At 39.9% G+C, this 19,766-nt stretch overlaps 1 protein-coding gene across 5 annotated transcripts in view; it reads left to right on the top strand.

Annotated features, from left to right (window-relative positions):
- Positions 1-19,766, top strand: part of WDR7 (WD repeat domain 7) — a 277,127-nt gene that overhangs the window by 212,606 nt on the left and 44,755 nt on the right. For 4 of the 5 annotated variants that reach the window (XM_010997206.3, XM_031441850.2, XM_031441851.2 and 1 more), the window contains one exon: positions 2,295-2,394. The exons of the other annotated variant lie outside the window; for it this stretch is intronic. In XM_010997206.3, the coding sequence (XP_010995508.1) occupies positions 2,295-2,394 (100 nt within the window). The remainder of the gene's footprint in view (positions 1-2,294; positions 2,395-19,766) is intronic. 5 annotated transcript variants of the gene reach the window in all.

Genomic DNA, 19,766 nt, shown 5'->3' on the forward strand with positions numbered 1-19,766 from the left:
CATGATGGAATTATTCTGTTAAAAGAGATATCGGTAAAGGCATCAAAAGTTTAACAAGAAATCCAAAGATAAAAACATGCCATGAGACGTTCACTGCCCAGAATTCTTTAAGATATTTTAGAAGTATTAGTCTAGTAGTAAATTGCGGAGAATGAAAAATGCAGACGTGTAATATATGGTCCTTTCAGGCTGACTAAAGATTTGATACCAAGAATAGATTTGATCTTTTTTTTCTCCCGTAAACAATGGTGTTTGGAGGTGATATAGTAGGATGAGGTTGATATCCAGAGCACAGAAAATGGCCAATGTAACACAAATCTTTAGATTCTAGTTTAAGTAAAATTTTGTCAACATAAATGTATGTTACCAGTGGTTTGTTTTGAAGAGGATAATTTTCAGGGGCAATTGTATTTGTCTCACAGAAGGATTTGGGCCCAAAACTGACACATCTGTGCAGAGTTTAAAAATAGGTAACAAAAGACCTCTGGAAATGTTATTTTCCTGTGGCTGTTAACCTGCACAGAATAAATATTTGTTAATACACTTGTTAGGTATTATGTTCCACGTTACTCTGCTAGGTCATCAGTTGTGTGTGTGCTTTAGACGGAGATGTGGATAGAGGCACACTTACACAGTGACGCCCAGTACTTAGACTGCTGTAATTACTGAATAACAAAATAGTAACTGTTTTTAAACTCTTCTAAATCTCTCTTATTTTCGAGTATGAAAACGTTAAATCTTGCATACTGATTCCTGCCTTCTCTATTGAGGTTCAGTAATGTGATGATTTAGATAAGAACAGCTCTTAAGAAACAAACTTTTTACTAACCACTTAATAGTGGGGAAGCTTCGTGCGTGGCAGGAGCCTCAGGTACCCTTCCTCCCCTCAAACCGTTGCACAAAGAGAACGTCCCATCCCTGAGCACAGCAAAGCCCAGCAGGACATCCTAAAGGGACTAAAAATGAAGCATTCGTCTTCCACTAAAGAGGAAAAAGTAGCCTCACCGGATGAGGCTCAGGATAGGACAAAAGTATTGTTGAATCCATTACTTGATAAGAAGTATCAAACAAAAAGCTTAAATACTTAGTAGCTTGTATTCAAGATTTATAAAATATACATGAATGTCATAATGCCTGTTAATGCCAAAATGGCTTTGTCAGACTGTCCCTGGTTTCAAAATGCTTACATTCCAACATCTTGTCTCGGTCTCTCTCGGCCTCTCCTACCAGAATGTCAGAAATGGGCCCCCCTGCCATACCAGCTTTTACTCTATATCAATCTCAAGAAAGCATTAGAGAGACGATATTTCTCTGTCTTCTGTTTTGCCTCCCACTCCCATATTTTAAAAAATAGTAACAGAAAATTTAGATTGAGTAGGAAATCAAAGAAAAAAAGGCAAGGACTGTGCAATAGAATCGATGTGACAGCCTCGGAAAGACGTGGAATAAGCCACTCGTCCACCTGGGACAGCAGGGCTGGGTAATGGGCGGGACATATGCAAAGCTCTCCGGGGATATAAAATTGCACCTTATTTACACTTCGATTTTGTTCCTGCCTTCTCAGGCTCTAGCCATATGGCCTTTCAATCATTTTGTCGAAGCACAGATCAGGAATTCAAACACTTAATCAAGTCATGAAAATTAATCTAGAAAAATAAACAAATAAAAATAAATCAACCTTTTACAACCTGCAAACCATCCCCCCTAAATCCTATTTTCATGCAATGCCACATCACCAAAGATGCTTCCTTACACTACCGATAGCCACCGTCTAAATCACTGATGTGAACTTTTAAACATAACATTTATGTAGCTTTTTTAAGATTGTCCTCCTAGAAAGTATTTTTCATTCCTTAATACTATAATAAACCACGAGAACATAATTAGATGGAGTATGTAAGCCTTTTCATCTTTTCCAGTTCTGCTCAAATAGAAATATTTGCATAATAGTCACTGTAGCAAAACTGAGCTTTCATATTTAAGCTTCTTTTGTATTTCACCCTTCTTGTTTCAAAATTCAAGGGTGTTTGTAATTATGAAGTTGTTTTCTACTGAAAATAATTATTAACAGGCCTAAGTGGTATTCTGCATCATTTTTCTTTCAGTTGATTTTAAGAATTACTGCAATGGAAATTTGTTTTAAACCTCAATATAGTAATTATGGATATACCTATGTAAGTACATATGTATCAGAGCTGACTTTCGTCTTTGAAGTGGATTGCTCTCCACTTTGATGTACAGGTCATCTCACCTGTTTTTTTCTGTTTTTGTTGTTGCTAAAACGTTCAATCCAGGTTCTACATGGTCAGCTATTATGAGCGGAATCACAGAATAGCGGTTGGAGCTCGCCACGGTTCAGTGGCCCTGTACGACATCCGGACGGGAAAATGTCAGGTAAATAAATCACTGTGACTTCCTCTCCATAAAGTGTGGAAGTTACTGAAAGGAGCGAGAGACCAGCACTTCACCAGCTGATGTGCTGAGCTGCTGGAACATTATGGATAATGCTAAAGGGATCAATAGTTTAATGAAGGACTCAAAGAACATAGAGCCCTGCTGTCTTTATTCGCCGGGAACGCAGGGCTGCCATGGATGGGTTCGCAACAGAGCCCAGAGTAAGGTGCTACTGCTCACAAACCACCTTGCGATAAATCTTTCTTCTTTTAAACAAAGTTTTCTGATTTTCTCCTTTAGGCCGTGTATTTTCTGAAGAAAAAAAATTGATGAAACATTATTATGATTAATGGCTAAACAAAAAATTAAGTTTCTGCCTAAGTGAAACGAGATATTTAGCAATTATAAGACAGTATTTTGCCCAAGATTGCAAGAAAAGCAGAAATCACAGTGGCGGTTAGTGTGGCTCTATAAAAGGGAAACCAAGGCTCTATCTGAAATAATGTTAACTTTTTATACTTTTATAACTCTCTGTTTTTATAAAACCTTTATTGTTTATGGGAAATTCTTCTTGGTCTTGATCTCGATAGCTGAAATCTCCAAATGTACCGTCTGGTAGATGAAGCAAGACTAGCCCCGCTTTAGCTGTAAGTGGATCGGAGCTCTGAGCTTTTAAACCTCTTTATCCCAGAACCGCACTGTTGGGCAACGGCAAAAGCAGGGCCAGGCTTTGCCGTGATCACGGTGAGCTTATAGTGTTCGCTGATAAATAGTTCCAAGCCAGAGCTTCCTGGTGTTCACTGTAGCATTTATCAGTGCTGATGTGTACACTCATAGTCAGAGTTATATTCAACTATGTTAGATTGATATGTTCAGCTGTATTAAGAATTTCCAGAAGGAATATGAAGAAATACGTTGGGATGTAGCTAAAATTTTAAATTGTCTCTTAAATTTAGTAAACTATTAATTAGTTCTCCTGAAGTGTCTCTGGCTGCTTTCCATGAAGTAGTTCTAAGAGATGGTAACAGGTATTAGGGGGTAAAAGTTTCAGGGGTCAGATGCGTGTAGGGGATATGGTTTGAATGTCTCTTTCCGCCGGCCTTCTCAGGGGCTCTCATGCGTGAGTGTACGTTGTGCAGTTCCTGGGTGTGTGTGTGGAGGACGCACCATTTGCCACACTGTTGTAACTGCTGAATTTTGTTTGTGTGTTGCGGGGAGGGGGGTTGACATTCGCTCCTGCTTGATGACCATATTTCTTTACTCGGAACTCTCATTTTGAACAATGAAACTACTCTGAACACTTGCTTAAAAATTAGTTGTCTATATAACATTCTCTCCAAAGAGAGACAGATTCTTCAGACAGCATTTCAGAGTTTCTTTTGGTAAGACAGTTTTTAAAAATTGGAGTATAGTTGAGCCCTGAACAACGCTGGGGTCAGGGGTACAGACCCACATATAACTTGGCCCTTTGTGTCCGTGGTTCCTCTTTATCCCTGGTTCTGCATCTGGGGATTCAGCCAACCTCGGGCCTGTAACGCTGTAGTGTTTACAATTGAAATCTGTGTACGAGTGGAGCCACGCAGTTCAAGCCCGTGTTGTTCAAGGATCAACTGTATATTATTACTAGCAGACTTGAGAGAAATAAACCACAAACATCTATAAGCTAAAGACAAAAAGACAGAAAAAAAAAAAAAGAGCAAGGGGACCTTTTCATGCTTCTTTAAACCTGAAGTGTGGAAATCATCGAAAGGACTCTTTGTTATCAGACAAGACACTGTTGCCACCAACAGAGAGCGAGGCAGCGTGAGCACGGTGACGTAACCCAAAGAGGAGAGAAATGAAGAACTAACGAGAAAGTACCGGACTGTCCTGAGTGTACATTTCCCGACAGTTTCTCCCTCCTGCGTGGTCTCAGTGAAGATCTTCGTAACGTGGAAAACACATGAATCATTTGAATATCTTACTCTTTTTAAGAAAAGTATTTGAGATGCACTTACTAAATCAATGACAGTTCATTCTTAACAAGCATTTATAATACCACTCATATTTCATTTTATTTTCTCTACATTATTTTAGTACATTTAGACATTTCAGTGTCACCGTATTTTTCTTCCTCAGCTTCTTGGTTTTGATACGCAAAATTATCAGTAGTATTAAGTGATGGAGTAACCTTTACCTTCCAGTTCTGTGTGAAAGTGAAGGTTACTCTTTTCTCTCATCATTCAGAGCATGAAAACAAAGCTAAATCTCTAAAATCAATCTTAACTGCTTTTGCCAGTTACCAGTTATATCCAGTGACAATGAGCTCTTAAGGGATTCTCTTAATTCTTTTATGGTATTAGTGTTTGAAATAAGTGAGTCAACAGTTGAAACAGAATTCACAAGTATAGTTGTCATGTTTAAAAATGGTATTTTAGAGGTGAATCAAAGGACTAGGAATTTTGAACTAGGAATGCAGTAAAGCATTTTTTGAATTAGCTACTGGAATCATTTCACAGAGTGGGACACTTTTCCTAGTATGGGCAAAGACATAGAGATATGACATAAAAAATGTAGAAGGATGATTAGTAACTTCACTGGACTCTAGGGGTAGGGTTCCAGTTAGGTGGGAGGACCTGCAGTGGCCAGTCTAGGATGCCAGAGGCTGAGAGAATTCCCTGGTCCCAGCGGATGCGGAGAACCCTTGGCTGAGGGAATGGAGGGAGGAACATATAGGGTCCCTGTCCTTATTGTTAGGTTGGTTGGTAAAGGATAGAATAGAAAAGTCAAATCTCTTTCCCTTACCTTTTGGCATTGGCTTCTTTTTTCCTTCCCAATCAGTTTTCTTTCTGTCTGTTCCTCCCAAACTAGAATAGGCAGTCATACGAAACCACAAGATAAATATGCATTATCTGTCTGGCACACGAATTTTACTTACATTGAGAGTTCACAGGCTATTGCCCAAATCTGCCTGCCACCTGTTTTAGTAAATAAAATTTTACTGGACCACAGCCACATCATTCATTTAAGGATTGTGTACAGCTGCTGTCAAACTACAACAGCAGAACTGAGTTGTCGTGGCCGGCAAAGACCATACGTGGTCCGCAAAGCCTATAATATTTATTATGTGGCCCTTTACAGAAGAAGTTTACTGACCCCTGGCTTAGATAACTGAGGAGGAAGAGTTAACTCATTTAAGTGAAAAGTGACTTAAAGCGGTATAGTGTAACGTATTGGAGAAGAACAAATAGAGCCTTGTGTGGCTTGAACCCTGTCTCCACCACTTACTGATTTCATCAGCATGGGAATGTTCCTTAACTTTCCTGAGCCGAAGTTTCCTAACTGTAAAATGGTGATGGAAATAGTGCCTGTTATCCTGAGAAGTAAGATGGTTTGTGTAAAATTCTTAGCAAGTGGTTAGTATTCCATGAGTGTTGGTTATTACTTTATTAAAAGAAACTTGGAAATGCATTACATTGCAGTTGAATTGCATTGATTGTGGGGAATTTTAAAGATAAACCTTGAGACATTAGAGTGTTTGTAGATTCTCAGGGCTAGGACTTTGCACAGAGTCAGAGCTTTGGTGGACAAGTCAGGCAGCTGCCCGTGGGCCATGGGTAAATTTCCTTTCTAAAGGCAGCTCTTGCCTGTGGTGTTGGGCTGAATCTCCACTGATTATGGAAATCAGAAACTTTGATGTAGTTCAATAGTTAAAGTCTCGCTGTGCTGCTAACCAACTTGGCAACTGCTAGCAATTTAAGAATATACCTGACTCAGATTTTGCTTAATTAAAAAAAAAAAAAGATACCAATGAGTTACCAAATAGTTGGTGAGGGCCAGTTTCTCTGTGTGAAACGATTTCAGCTGATATGTAAAGAACGAATGACAGAATCTCGCCATTTTGCAAGCTGTAACAGAGCTAGGTGCTGAACCCTGGTGACTGCTTCTATCATAAAGGAGGCTGTTGGACATTACGTGTCCACTGACAGCAGAGCACACCACCACCTGTGAAGCAGTCTTGCCAAAACCATCAAATCTGAATCTGACCCAGCTTCCAAATCCAGCTGTAATTCACAATAAACACAGAAGTCAGAGGAATATATGATGGACATCATGGGGATGTGGCCATCAAAATCCAGACTAGGAGAACTTCCAGAGGATAAATGATCTGGTTCTTTGAGTAATAATTTGCCAAGGTTGGGGTGGGAGAGGGAGGGTGAACACAATAAGACTTAAGAGATGGATCAGTGAATTGAAACAGGTGGGCATTATTTGTATCCTGATTTAAACAAGTAAATTGCTTATATGATATTCTGCACACACGTGCACACATGAAATTAGAAGTGACTCTATATTTGATGATATTAAAAAGTGCTACTAGTTAAAGGAAAGAAAGATAACTCCCCATGAAGTGCTTAAATTTTGTTGGTAGACAATGGTCTTGATCTGCAGACTGATTAGATTCCATGAATCCTTAGAGCTACAAGTATGTGTTTGGTTAAATCAGCAGTGAAAAATCTTCCCTCTAGTAATATTTGCCTTTGGTTTGGCAAACTTGATGCTACCTCTTTCTGATTTTCCAGTCCTTTGTGAACGCATTCTTTGTAATAATCACTGCCGGCTCTGTGCAAGATTCTCTTAGGCTCATGTTAGCTAGTTTTCCTCATGAAGTTTGTACTACGTTACTTGAAGGTGTCTGATCCACTTTGGTACATCTAGGCACTTATTTTCTTTCTTTGACATAGTTCTGCCCAAAAGGCAGTGATGTATGAGAGGGAGAAAGTATGGCCGAAGTCTTATCCAAATCTTAAATTAGTGAAAGAACTTTATTATTGAAAATTTTAGGTAAGTTCCGTAAAGTACTCATTTTTGGAGCCCCATATTTTCTAGTACCTGGTACATAGTAGTTGCACAATAAAATTCATTCACGTTGATCAAATAAAACATCCTGAGTCCTTGGAGTAAAAAATAAAATATGAACTATAATATGGCATGGTAAATGAAAACAAAATATGCTTCAATTACATCAAAAATATATTTGTAATTTGGGCTATAGCTATATTTTGGCGTGTCATCCACCCTTCATCAAATTGTTGTTTCTCTATAAAGGTTAATAGGATATCTTCAGAAGTAACATAAAGGATGTCTTTTTTGTGAGCCATGAAAACATACCTATGTTTCTGTAGTAGACCATGACCAGGCATCCCACAGCCAGATAATGAAGGGAAAAATGGAAGCAAAGATTGATTGTTGTAAAACTGTGGCAACTGAAGTCCAGCTATAATCCCTTATAGGGCACGAAGTAGGTTCTGGAATGCTGACATGTGCCCCTAATGCTCACACAGCCTACTGCTCTAAAAAGCGGTGAGCCTGGAGGCTCAGCTCCTCTGGCCGTACAGACTCCTTCCTCCATGTGGGGTGGATGTGTTGCGCTTCAGCTGCACCTCCATGAGGAAAAGTGGGAGGCCACAGGGTACTTTGTCCACTTACTTTATCCTTATCTCCCGAACGTCCTCTGCCCTGCTCCTTTGCTAATCTGTCCAGACCCATTTTCACCAGTCTTTAAACCTTGATTTATCCCACTGTTGTCCAGCATGGGATAACTTCATTCTTTGGCCAACAAGCCTTCACCAACTGGTCCAGTCGTGTTGCTTTATATAGGCACCTGCCGCCTTCTAACTAAACTAATGAGGGGATCAGGAAAATGCACAGCTACCTCGAAGAGCATATGGAAGATGAGGAAGGCTGCCTCATTGCTTTCCTGTCCGTCTCCTTTTCCCTCGTCCCTATTTGTCTTCAACTGCCAAGTAACTCTGAGGACTAGACTTGTTACCTTGTGGGGAGCATCTGTTTCATTCACTAAGGCTCCAAGGTAGTGTGTCTACAGCATACATAATTTGGGGGACTTCCATTTATGAACAAAATCAGAACTCTGCACAAAAATTATGTATGTATTAAATGTATGTGTGTATGTGTATAACTTTTCAGTAACTTCATGGTAAATTCACCTTTCTGGCTCCTTTAAAAAGTGCATTTTATAATCCTTTCTGTAGCTACCATGGTCCTTCTCTCTCCTACCATTGTATCAGATGAGTGGTCTGTGGTACCCCCTCTACCCAACACCTTCCAGCTTCCACCTGGACAGAGCGACTGAAACCACACACTCGAACTTCACTAGGGTGGTCTTGCCACAATGCTAGCAAAGTGTCTCTTGGCCCCTTGGCCAAATATATAAAGTTACTGTATGCTCATAGATGAAGCACTGCAGGTGGACAAAAATGCTGAGAATAATTCACATTAAAATAATGAATATTGGCTCCTTTTTCATTAACGATTCTATTGAAATTTGTTTTTGACCATCCTTTGAATTCCTTATACCCTTTGTAAGTTATGCAGCCCTCTCAAATTCTTTACTTGTATCCATATTTCTGACTCAGGTAAATGATATTTTTTTGATGGTATTTGTAATATACCAAGTTTAATATTAAATTCAATTAGCAAGTTATTTACTTCCTCTTATTTACTGGGGAAGGCAGTGTTAGAGCAGATTTTGGGGCCAGACTGCCTTGGTTTCAAATCCTTGCTCAGTCCTTATTAGCTTTGTGGCTTAAGCAAGGTACTTATATTCTTTGTGCTTTAGTTTTTTCATCAATAAAATGGACACAATAACCCTCTTAGTATCATATTGTAAAATTAAAAGAATATATTTATATATAAAGCAAACGTCAGCCAGTGGTAGGTGCTTAAAAAAATGTTAGTCATCATAATTATTCTTTAGCCAGTTGTTAAATACGACGAAATCAGTCAAGTCCAGTCTGTTCCCTCCTGCTGCAGTATATATATGACTTCATACCAGCTAGATCAGTAACAACTTCTTTCTTAGGATTTTTTTTCCTGCTCTTTATTCTAGAATCATTTGATTAATCTTACAAATAGAATGAATAGAATACCAGACCAAGTAATTAGGAAAGCTAAGATTACACATACTGACCTGTCCTCAACCTCCATGTTTAATAATTATTCTTTTGTCTATCCTGATTTTCCCACAGCATGAATCTGTTGTCCACTAATACATTTTTAGTGATTTTTTTGAAATCATTACAAATATTACTTTCAGTGTTTCTGCTATATTAGAATCTTTCTGAGTAAAGTAATTTTAAGCTGATTTTTAAGTGTTGGTGTTCTCAAGTGCCAGCATATCTGTTTGGGGCCCTTCTGTTCGCATATATTTAACGTCATATTAATTAACCACCACTGGGGTTTGGGGTTTTTTTTAAGGATTTTGTTACTGTGTGATTTTCCACATCTGTTTTCTTCAGCATCCTTTTTAAGACATAAAAGATTAGGTCAGTGACTCAGACACCTTATGGGTGTTATATTCAAGTTCCCATTTGTTACGTAGCATAATTTTCTTTGTGGTGTCTCTTGCTTTCAACAGGCACAGTTGTGAATTTCTCATTCTCTCTTATTTGCATACCGTTTATTATTAAGCCCTTTATCCTTATCTCTATTGAAATTCAGTTTAATTTATTTACAAACTTACCTCTTCATATATACAAGCATTTTTATGCTGCTTAGGTGGCTGCTTTTATAACTCAAAAGAAAACTGTAGTTAGGCTCTTAAAGATTGTTGTTATCTGATTTTTATTAGGTTTGGGGTTGGTTTAAAACTTTTTCGTTCTTCATCTCTGAATCTGGTCAACTGTGGCCAATGCCCGACTCAGTTTCTTCCTTCCTTTCTTTTTTTCCCATCAGTGTGAAGCTTCCTGTAACAATTACTTTGTTTTTATTGCCAGTAATGACCTACTGATACCTGACCAGTCAAAATTGAGTAATTTGTGTAATTTCCATGCCCCCCTCCCATGAGAAGTCTAGATATAATGCTGGAATGATTAGCATTTACATGAGAACAGGGGAAAAGCTGGTGAAGGGAACGTCAGCCTTCCTTTTTCTCTGGAAAATGGATGAAATGTATTGATTGCTTCTTCAGATTATAAATGTAACTCATGCTCATTAAAAAATAACCTCAAGCAATAACAAAATAAAGTTGAAAGTTAAAGTCCACTGTAAGCTGTCCCTCAGAGTTAATTCCTGTTTAGCTGTTTGTTGCAAATACTTTGAGTCTTGTTTCTGTGATATACAAGTAATATTATCCCTTCCCTCCGCCCCAATAATAGAATAGTTTTCTGCAGCCTGTTTTTATTTTTACCTAACAGTCACCTTCCCTGTGACTCTATATATCTCATTCAATAATAGCAAGTAATAATGAGTGCCTGCTGTTGGCTGTAAATGACACAGGTATGGCCCCTGCCCTCAGGGGGCTTCTATTCAATGAGAGGAGACAAACAAGAAAGTAAAGAAAATATCATCAGGTAGCTAATACAAAGGGGTGACTGGGTACCTGCTTTAGATTAGATGCTCAGGGGCGAGCACACTGAGGGGGTTGATTTAACCTGAGAATGGGTGACCATCTAGAAGAATAGCAGCATAAGGACAAGGAGCCATGAGTACAAGGACGAAGGTGGGAACAACATTGCAGAGTTTGGGGAACAGAAAGAAGGCAGCTGTGAAGGACAGTCATTTTGTGAGCAAGTGGAAGATCGATTTAAGGTGGGATCTGACCACAAAGGCCATGCTGGGGATCTTAGATTTTATTTCAGTGTGATGGAGGATGCCACTATAGAATTTTAAGCAGGGAGCTTATATGTTTTTAAAAATTATTTTTTGCATCTTTTGTTTTGGAAGGCTTTTTGTTCTTTATTTTACAACATTGGAATCACAGGAGTCACACTACTCTGAAACATTAAAAAAATCTTAATAGTCCATCATAGCTAGACTTCCAAGTCAAGCACACACCATCGATGTAACGTGTGCTTTATAAAATATGAAGCGTTTTATAAAATTATTATGCTGTTGATGAACTATTCAAATTTAGTCCAGCTTTGTGTTCATACCAACAAGGCTGCAATAAAGATCTTTATACATTGATGCTTTTCTCTCTGTAGGACAGATTCTAAAAACAGGAATTCGTTTGATCTATTTTGATTTTCAAAGATTAATGGCTGCTGAGCTGGGACTAAGGTGGTTGCAACAGAGATGGAGAAATGTGGAGAAAGGTAATTTTTTGGAAGTAGAGCCAGAAGGTCTTGATGATTGTTCAAATGTGGGGCAAAGGGTGGGGGAAATTAAGAGGGAAGCAGTAGTGAGAAAGGGGAGGAGTTCAGAGGTGACTCACAGGTTTGAGTCTTGAACAACTAGGTGGATTATGGTGCCATTAATGACAGGGAGAAAAGCAGGCAAGGTGTGGGGTGAAGGTCAGGTCTTAAGTCTGGACATATTAAGTTTGAACGGCTATTTTAATCTATTGGAATGACTGCATAGTATTCCAATATACAGGTGTAGGAGAATTCATTAACCAATCCTCTATCCATTAACATTTAAGCTCCCCCTTGCCAATTTCTCACCATTATAAACAGTGCCACATTGAATAGCCTTATTAAGATAACTTTTTATGCCTATCTGGTTTTCTTAGGGTAAATTCCTGGATACACAGTGCAAGGTCAAAAGGCTTGCACATTTGATCACCAGAATGCTTTAAAACTACTTTCCCACGGTTTATGGGCATTAATTTCTTCATACTCTCCCCAGTATTCCTATGAATCACTTGAATCCTATGAATGACTCTTGAACAGCAGTTATTCTCATTTAAAAAAAAAAAGGAAACTCCACAGTTGGTCTGTTTTGCCTCCTATATTTTTCATCTGGGACAACAGACTGTTTATTTGTTTATTCATAGGTTATCATTTATTTCATTTACAAAAAAATAAAATAATTTTCTGATAGTTCTACTCTGTGTCAGACACTATATTATGTGCAAGAGATTAAAAAAATAAATATGAATTGTTCCTTATAAAACCCCTCAAGGAGTTTATAATCTGGTCTAGAAGGCAGGCAGAAACCTGGAGCTGAAACACTGTGATGGTCCCTTCCAGCAGGGCGGTCTGGAGTTCTGCGGGAGAACGCGGGGGGAGCGCGAGCCCAGGTTTGTTTAGGAGTCTGGAGAGAAAGGTCTGGAAGGGCTCCCTGCAGGAGAGGACATCTGAACTGAGCCATTAACAGTTCCGAGTTAGGCGAGAAGGGCAAGGGTGGGGACAGATTTCAGGCAGAGGGCACGGCACCTGCAGAGCCCAGAGGGACAGGAATCGGAGTGGAAGCACACGGATCAAAACCTGAGAGATGTTTCCCCTTTGCATGTGAGCGGGTCATGTTGTAGCAGTCTGGAAATTCGCATTACCCTGGGAATTGCACAGCTCATATGTGAAAAAGCCATTTCAGTAGATAAGTGGAGAGACACCTCTTCTCTGCGACTTACTGAATGCTAAGTCAGTAACACAGATTTTATAAATAAAGTTTACATGGTGTTAGCGTAGTATAAAGAAATACTGACTGCTAGCATTGTCTGTAAATAATATTTTTAGGAAAAAAGGGGGCTTGGCAAGAGATGAAAATGTTTTTAGCATAGAACATAAAGCATTCAGATGAAAATGAGCCACCCTAATTTTCTGTAACACATTGCATTCTGGCGAGCCCTCTAAGGCTACTGTGTATCCAAAGATAGCTAATATGTAAGGTGCAACAGTCATGTCAGCAAACACACCTAAATGAATAGAAGTTTGAAATACAGTGTGTTCTTCTCTCTAAGAGTACAGAGATTTTACCTCTAGTTAGGGGGAGCCGTGGACCTTAAGGATCTGGTGGCCAGTAGGATTGATGTTTCTTTAAGGCGGAGTTTTGACGCTCCAGGCACAGTTTTCACTGAGCAGAAGTCCATCGCGCGTGTCCATCAAGGGCACTTATGTGGTGATTGCAGAAATTGCAGTGAGAATTGACTACAGTCCTTAGTCAGGCTGACATTTTAGGTATTTTCTTTCTATTCTTTTCAGCAGCTGCTTTTATGGTGGGTGTTTCCCCTGATGTTCGGGAGCAACAACCAGAAATTTGGCATCAGGGGTGCTAATAAGATGAATGGTTGGAGAAGACAATGGCTCCCTGATGCTGTGTTGAAGAATTACCCAACGAGCCTCCCGTTTTAAAAGTGAAATGCTATTTAGAGAAGAACCTCTAGGAAAAGAAACAGATATCTGGAACAGTGCTTGAAATTAGACCATCATTTATCCTGAAAGCTTAAAAATTCTTAAAGAATTTTTTTAATAGTCTGTGTAGAGGAGTATCTTTCTGTTGTCTCTTTGCCCCATCACTCAGTGAGAACTTCTTAGAGCCATGCTGTACTTCAAATGGCAATATTTAAGATTTCTACACCAAGAAGGAAAATTAAATTCTTGGTAATATCTGTAATTGTGAATACATGAGGCAGAGAGTTTGTTTGCAAACCCAACAATTATGACAAGCATTTCAGCATTCTTGCAAAAGCATTAGGTAGACTAAAATTTATTTTGATTCTCAAAATTTATATTTTATCTACATTTCTCAGTGCCATTCAGTTTCCTTCCTAGCCATTCTTTCTTTCCTATCAACACATAAAAAATGAAAATATAAATGTGAATAGATAAGTCCACAAAATTGTAAAATGCTAGGCAGAGGGATCGTAGCACATTGAATGCATTCTGGATTCAGGGCCTTGTAAATATGAATCGTAAGTGCTCTAAACCATGGATAATAAGGACACAAATCTGTAGTTCAATATAGGTTCTAAATAAATGCTGATAATGATTCAAAGGAGCTTGTCAGAATTCAGTAGCTCCTGTCTCAAATAGAGCTCGTGACGGAGCTTACGTCTGGCGGGGGAGGGGGCAGATCCACAGGTCACACAAAAGCCCTCACACGTAGCACAGTAAGCCGCAGAAGTCGCTCGGTTAGTCAAAGTATTGCTCAAGTGTGGAATCTTGTAAAATGACATTTATCTTACACATGTCATTCTAATTTAAATCCTATAAAAATTTATTTTCCATCCCTTTTGATGTGAGACCAAGGCCTTTTATTTCTATAGTTGGTCCATTGATTATAAATCTAGAACACTGTTCTGTCTAAACCACACCAGCTTCTGTTTCTTTAAGTAGATTGAGAAGTTGAAGATACTCAGAAAGCATCACAGAGTATTGTCCTGGGTGTTGATGCTTTTCCCTGCTGTGTATGGTTGTCCCACTTCCACCTAATTTCATGAGAGTGTGTATGTCTGTATCTTTCTTAAGCAGGCTTCCCACTCTTATTTTATAATTTTATATGGTATTTAATTTAACTACATGTTTACATTGACGCACACAACCAGCATAACTTTGGCTAACTCCAGATCACAGAGCTTAAGTGGTGGTGGCAGCAGCAAGTGGGCTCGTTAACCACTGGCATCTCTCATGTGTTGGGCGTCGGTCAGGACATCTGAGTAGAGAGTATTGTAATCCCAAGAATCAGTAAAAATAGAAGTCCGTCAGCGAGATTCTAATACCTTCAATGCATGGTGCCTGGAAGTATTTACATGGCACTAGGAAATGCAGAAGGAAATGACGACTCATACGATCAAGGTGTCTGCAACCTGGTAGGGATGACAGAGATGAAACAAATAAGGGCAATGCAGCGTTTCAGGGCTGCAGTAGAACGTGGCATGTCACAAAGAAGGAAAGGGTGACCCCCATGGAGACGGGAGACAAGAACAGGAAGAGATCAGTGAGGAAGGTGATATTTGAGCCGAGTCTTGAGTTGGTGTTCCGTGGGCACACGTGGAGGAAGAAAACTTTGCAGAGAGAGGATGAAGCACCAACAAAAGCTTAGAGACATCTCTTAGAGTGCATTCCGGGGACGGGGAGGGTTTTGCTGCACGGGGAGCAGAGCTCACAGAGGAGTACAGCAGTAAGCTGGAGGAGGAGAGAAAGCCTGGTGGTTGGGGCGGGGGCGGACCATAGGAAGCCTTTCCTGGATAGACAGCTTCATAGTGCGGAGTCTCATTTGTCAGCAGTGGCAAACTCAGATGCCCCCAGCGACCAGCAAGTAGCATAACTTGGTAAAACAAGGTAAGCCCTCTTGTTTCATCTTTCATTTTCCCATTTGTGATAGCACCATCCAAGAAACATTTGTCCTTCTTTATAGCACTACTCTCAGTAAAACAGCAGCTTAAGCCTTTAATGAAATGCCAGCTGGTATTGTACTTGAGTGTCGTGGATAGAACTGGGAGGGGTGGGGACTCTGGCAGACTGGAGAGCACGTGCTCCATGAAATGGGATCAGCGGTGTCTCAGATCCTCTCCGTTGGCGCCATGTGGAATGGTGGACCTGATCTTGTGATTCTTCAAGATAAGCTGCAAATCTGGGTTTTCATTTAAATCCTCCCAATTTTTAAATGCTAGTGACTGATTTTTAAAGTTTTGAGAGTGCACAAACCAGTACTACACGGAATGCATGGTAGTATATTCAGAGCAACCATTTGAAGAGGTTTTAGCAGGGGAGCCACAGGATCAGAGATTCCGTTTGGGAAGGACAGGACTGCAGAGGATGAGAAGAAGGTGTGCTCTTTGAGGCTTTGGTAACAATCCAGGACCCGTTGATCAGGGCTTGAATGGTATCCATGGTGGCTGAGTGAAGACAAGGAGCCAGAAGCATGATACAGAGCAGGTAGATTATGATACGCCTTAAAATAAAGCATTTTAAATACATGTACTAAATTAAAATAGCAATAGATACCGTAATGAAACAGTAAAAGCAAGATTTCCTGAAACAAATAAAAAGAAAAAAAAAAAGGATGGGCTAGGTATGAACTAGTCGGGAAGATAGTCATGTAAAAGGAAGGATTTAGTTTAGGCATAGAGGGGCGTTTTAAAAATAAAAGTACTGTGGAATTGTGGGAAAGATTTAATCCTTAGGGTATTTCATCTGCAAAATAATAGAAGCCGCAGAAGAGACTTTCAATTAAAGAATTTATTATTTCACATAATAAAACATCTTCAGGTAACTGATGAAGGGGCCAGCTCAGCATTATCGTGAAGGACCCCAGTTTTCCCCTCTCTTTCACTATATTCAATGTGTTGATCTCCTAGGCTGGACCACCTCAGGATACAGGATGCTGCCACAGAGCCAGTGACCTGTGCATAAGATACCATCCAGTGACAGAAAGAAGTTTTTAAAGCAAATAGACCCTCTAAGAAAGCCTGTCCCCAGGTCTTAATTGACCAAAATTGTACCACATACCCATTTTTTAAACCGGTTGCTGGCAAAGAGAATGGAATTATCATGACTGACTAATTGAAGTTCACTCCTGAGACAGAAAGTTGTCACCTTCCCTAGACTGGCCAGAGGAAGCCAACCAACACTGCCGCCCCGGGGGAATTTGGTGACATCGCCCCTGGAGTGTCGTAAGATGTGATAAATAGGAGAGTAGGTTGATGGCAGAGATTTTGGAGCAGATCTGGATTTGGGGACACAACACTTCTACCTACTGTCTTTGCAACTTTGAACAGTTACTAGCCCTCACTTTCCTCTCCTGTAAAATGGGCATAATTCTAGGCTCTCTTCAAGATTCATTGAGCCAACATAGAGTTTCCTGACTGTGGCATTCTCAGTGCTCAGTAAATGGTAGTGGGGGGGTTGATTGATAGTGGTCTTTCTAGGACAATCCAGTTTTGAGTTCCTGAATTTGAAAGTGCCTTTTGTTTTGGTCTGAGAACAAAAATCTGGAAATCTGTTAAAACAAAGACGACCAGTAGTAAATTGCTTTAAAAGAATCAGCTTTCCCTTTTTTGGTACAGAAAGAGTGAGCTGGAATGGGAAAGTACATGAGAAGCCTCAGGTGATCTGCCTCTTTTCGCTTCCCATGTCTCGTCCAAGGCCAACGGCCACCCCGCTTCCTTGCACTAGTGGGAGAGGATTGCCCTTGGTGACCTCACACTGTCCCTCTCCCCGACCTGTTTCACTGGACTTGTGCCCCTGCTTCAGAAGGAGCTGTTAAGCAGCCACGCTTGAAGACAGAGTAGGTGCTTACAAATAATTTGCATTTATTCCTTTTAACTGCTGAAGTAATTCTGCTGTGCCCTAAAGTTACATCTTAATCCAGATTATTCGTTACTGCAGTGAAAGGCATTGAAAACATAGTTTCCTCTCAAAGGACTGTCAGGAGTAGGAGAACGTCTATGGAATGCCCACCACACCAAGTTCAATGCTGCTTTCTCATATGTGCTGAGAGCGGCCCTTCGTAGCAGTCAGAAAGCCAGCTCCCGGAAGCCTCTTAAATTTCTCTGGGTGAACATCCAGCGTATGGCATTGTTACTGTGTTGCTGTAATTTATGTAAATGTGTTGCCAGAGATGAATTGAAACTTATAGTTGTAAATCTGCGAGGATACAGCTATAACTCACACAGATTTATTACCTGTAGACATGTGTATCAGGCCTCTGGAATTACTGCCTCTCCTGTAGACAGAGGTTAAAGAAGAAGGTAACAACTTACACGCCATTATACACGCACAGCAGTTTGTCATTCATCGGTAGTCGTGTGAATACAGAACACAGCAGGTGGACTGTCCTTCACCCAACACAGTCCAGTCGGAAGACTTCCTCAAGAATGCTGAGCAAAAGATCACCAAATGAGGAGTCAGAAAATTTAGTCTTAGCCCCAATTACTAATTTTGTTACTTGACTTCTCTGAGTCTCAGTTTACCAGGTAGAAGATTACTTTTCCAAAACCTGTTAATTCCACCCCGATACACTTTGCGTGGTTTTTGCGAGGAAGCCGTGCATTCATTCTTTCCACAAACATTTACTGAGTACATACTATTTATGAGACATGCATAATTTTTTTAGGCTGAAAAAAGTAATTTAGTTCAACATGCTCATTTTTGCAAAAAAGCAAAGTGAGGCCAGAAAGATGAGGTGCTTTACAGAAGGATATGTGAAAGGGCTTTTGAAATGAATTGCAGAATTCATACAAGGAGAAATAATCGTTAATTGTAATACAAAGCCAGTGTCCTTTGTAGGGTGATGCATATGTGTTTGGTTCTCCATGGGCGTTTCCATCTGTCTGGGAGTTCGTTTTTTGTACATTCACTGGGTGTTGTCATTTAGCATTGTTCTTTCCAAGCCAGCTGACACATCAGAATCATGCAGGAAATTTGAAACTAAATTTCTGCTACCTCAGGCCTTTTGAATTAGAATCTCTGAGGCAAGAACTCGGATATTTACGTTCTCATAAAGTGCCTCCAGATTACGCTAAGGCAGACTGGAGTTGAGAAACTCTGGTTTACCAAACAAAATAACAGATTAGAGGAGGAAAAACCAGTGTTTGAATTACTGTGAAATGACATTTTAAGTCCCCATGGACTATAAAATTAAGCAATTTTGAAATAAGGGAAAATAGCTTGCATTAGATCTAGAATCATACAGACTGAAATGGAGCCTTAGGATGAGAGAAACGTGATTTGGGTGGGTGGGAGGTGTTACCATTGAGCAAAGCAACATTAAGGAAAGCTTTAGAGGGGAAATCCCCACCCCCACAAAGACCTTATGTTTATCCATTACTTACATGTATAACTATTTATAGATACTTGTAACCATAGTCTGTACATTCCTAGATTTGCTTTGAAATATTGCATAAAATCATAAAATTTTAGTTTGTGAGGTTTTAGTTACTCCTTGCTATGCAGAAATTTTGACCACCCTGAACTGAGTTGAGGACAGAATACCTAGACACTCATGTTGCATTATGTTACGTTATCCCAGCCCACCTGACAGAGCGTTAGACAACGACTGTTGGGTACATGTCTAGCCTCCTCTTCAACCACGGACCCCTTTCTAGTAACTTTTCTGTTCTTCAAGTTACAACAGGGGGAGCCTCTACCAGATAAAATCACTAACAGAAACCCGTGCTTACAGAGGTCACCAAGATCTCGTTAACCCTTTACAGCTCTGTCCCCAACTGGCAGTTTTCTCCAGCTACTCAGATACAACAGACAGTTCAGGACTCCTCTGTCTCTGGATCTCTCTCAATACAGTAGGGCCTTTTCTCTTGCTCCAGCATCCATTCAAATCGTTTATTCATTTAACAACTATTAAGTATTTGCTGTGTACCAGCTACTATGTTGGTGCTACTCACTACTGGAATAATGTATTTCTATTTAATGATTATAAGGAAATGAGGCTTCCTCCAGAGACATACTTAGAAGAACATTTTTAGCTGCTTTGCTTTTCCAAGTTGTGCGTCCAGTGACATGTCCAGGATGTGAGATGCTTCCATATTTAAGGAAAATCCTGAGCATTTAGTTTATCAATATGTCCTTAATGACATACTGAGAGAAATTATGCACCAAGGAGATTTTATAGCAGAGCAACAAGAGACACGACTGGGGAGGTGGGCTGGAGCTCCATCACAGAGGTCCCTGAGTCATGATGAGGAATTTTGA

The sequence above is a fragment of the Camelus dromedarius genome, chromosome 28 (genome assembly GCF_036321535.1).
Source record: "Camelus dromedarius isolate mCamDro1 chromosome 28, mCamDro1.pat, whole genome shotgun sequence".
Lineage (NCBI taxonomy): Eukaryota > Metazoa > Chordata > Mammalia > Artiodactyla > Camelidae > Camelus > Camelus dromedarius.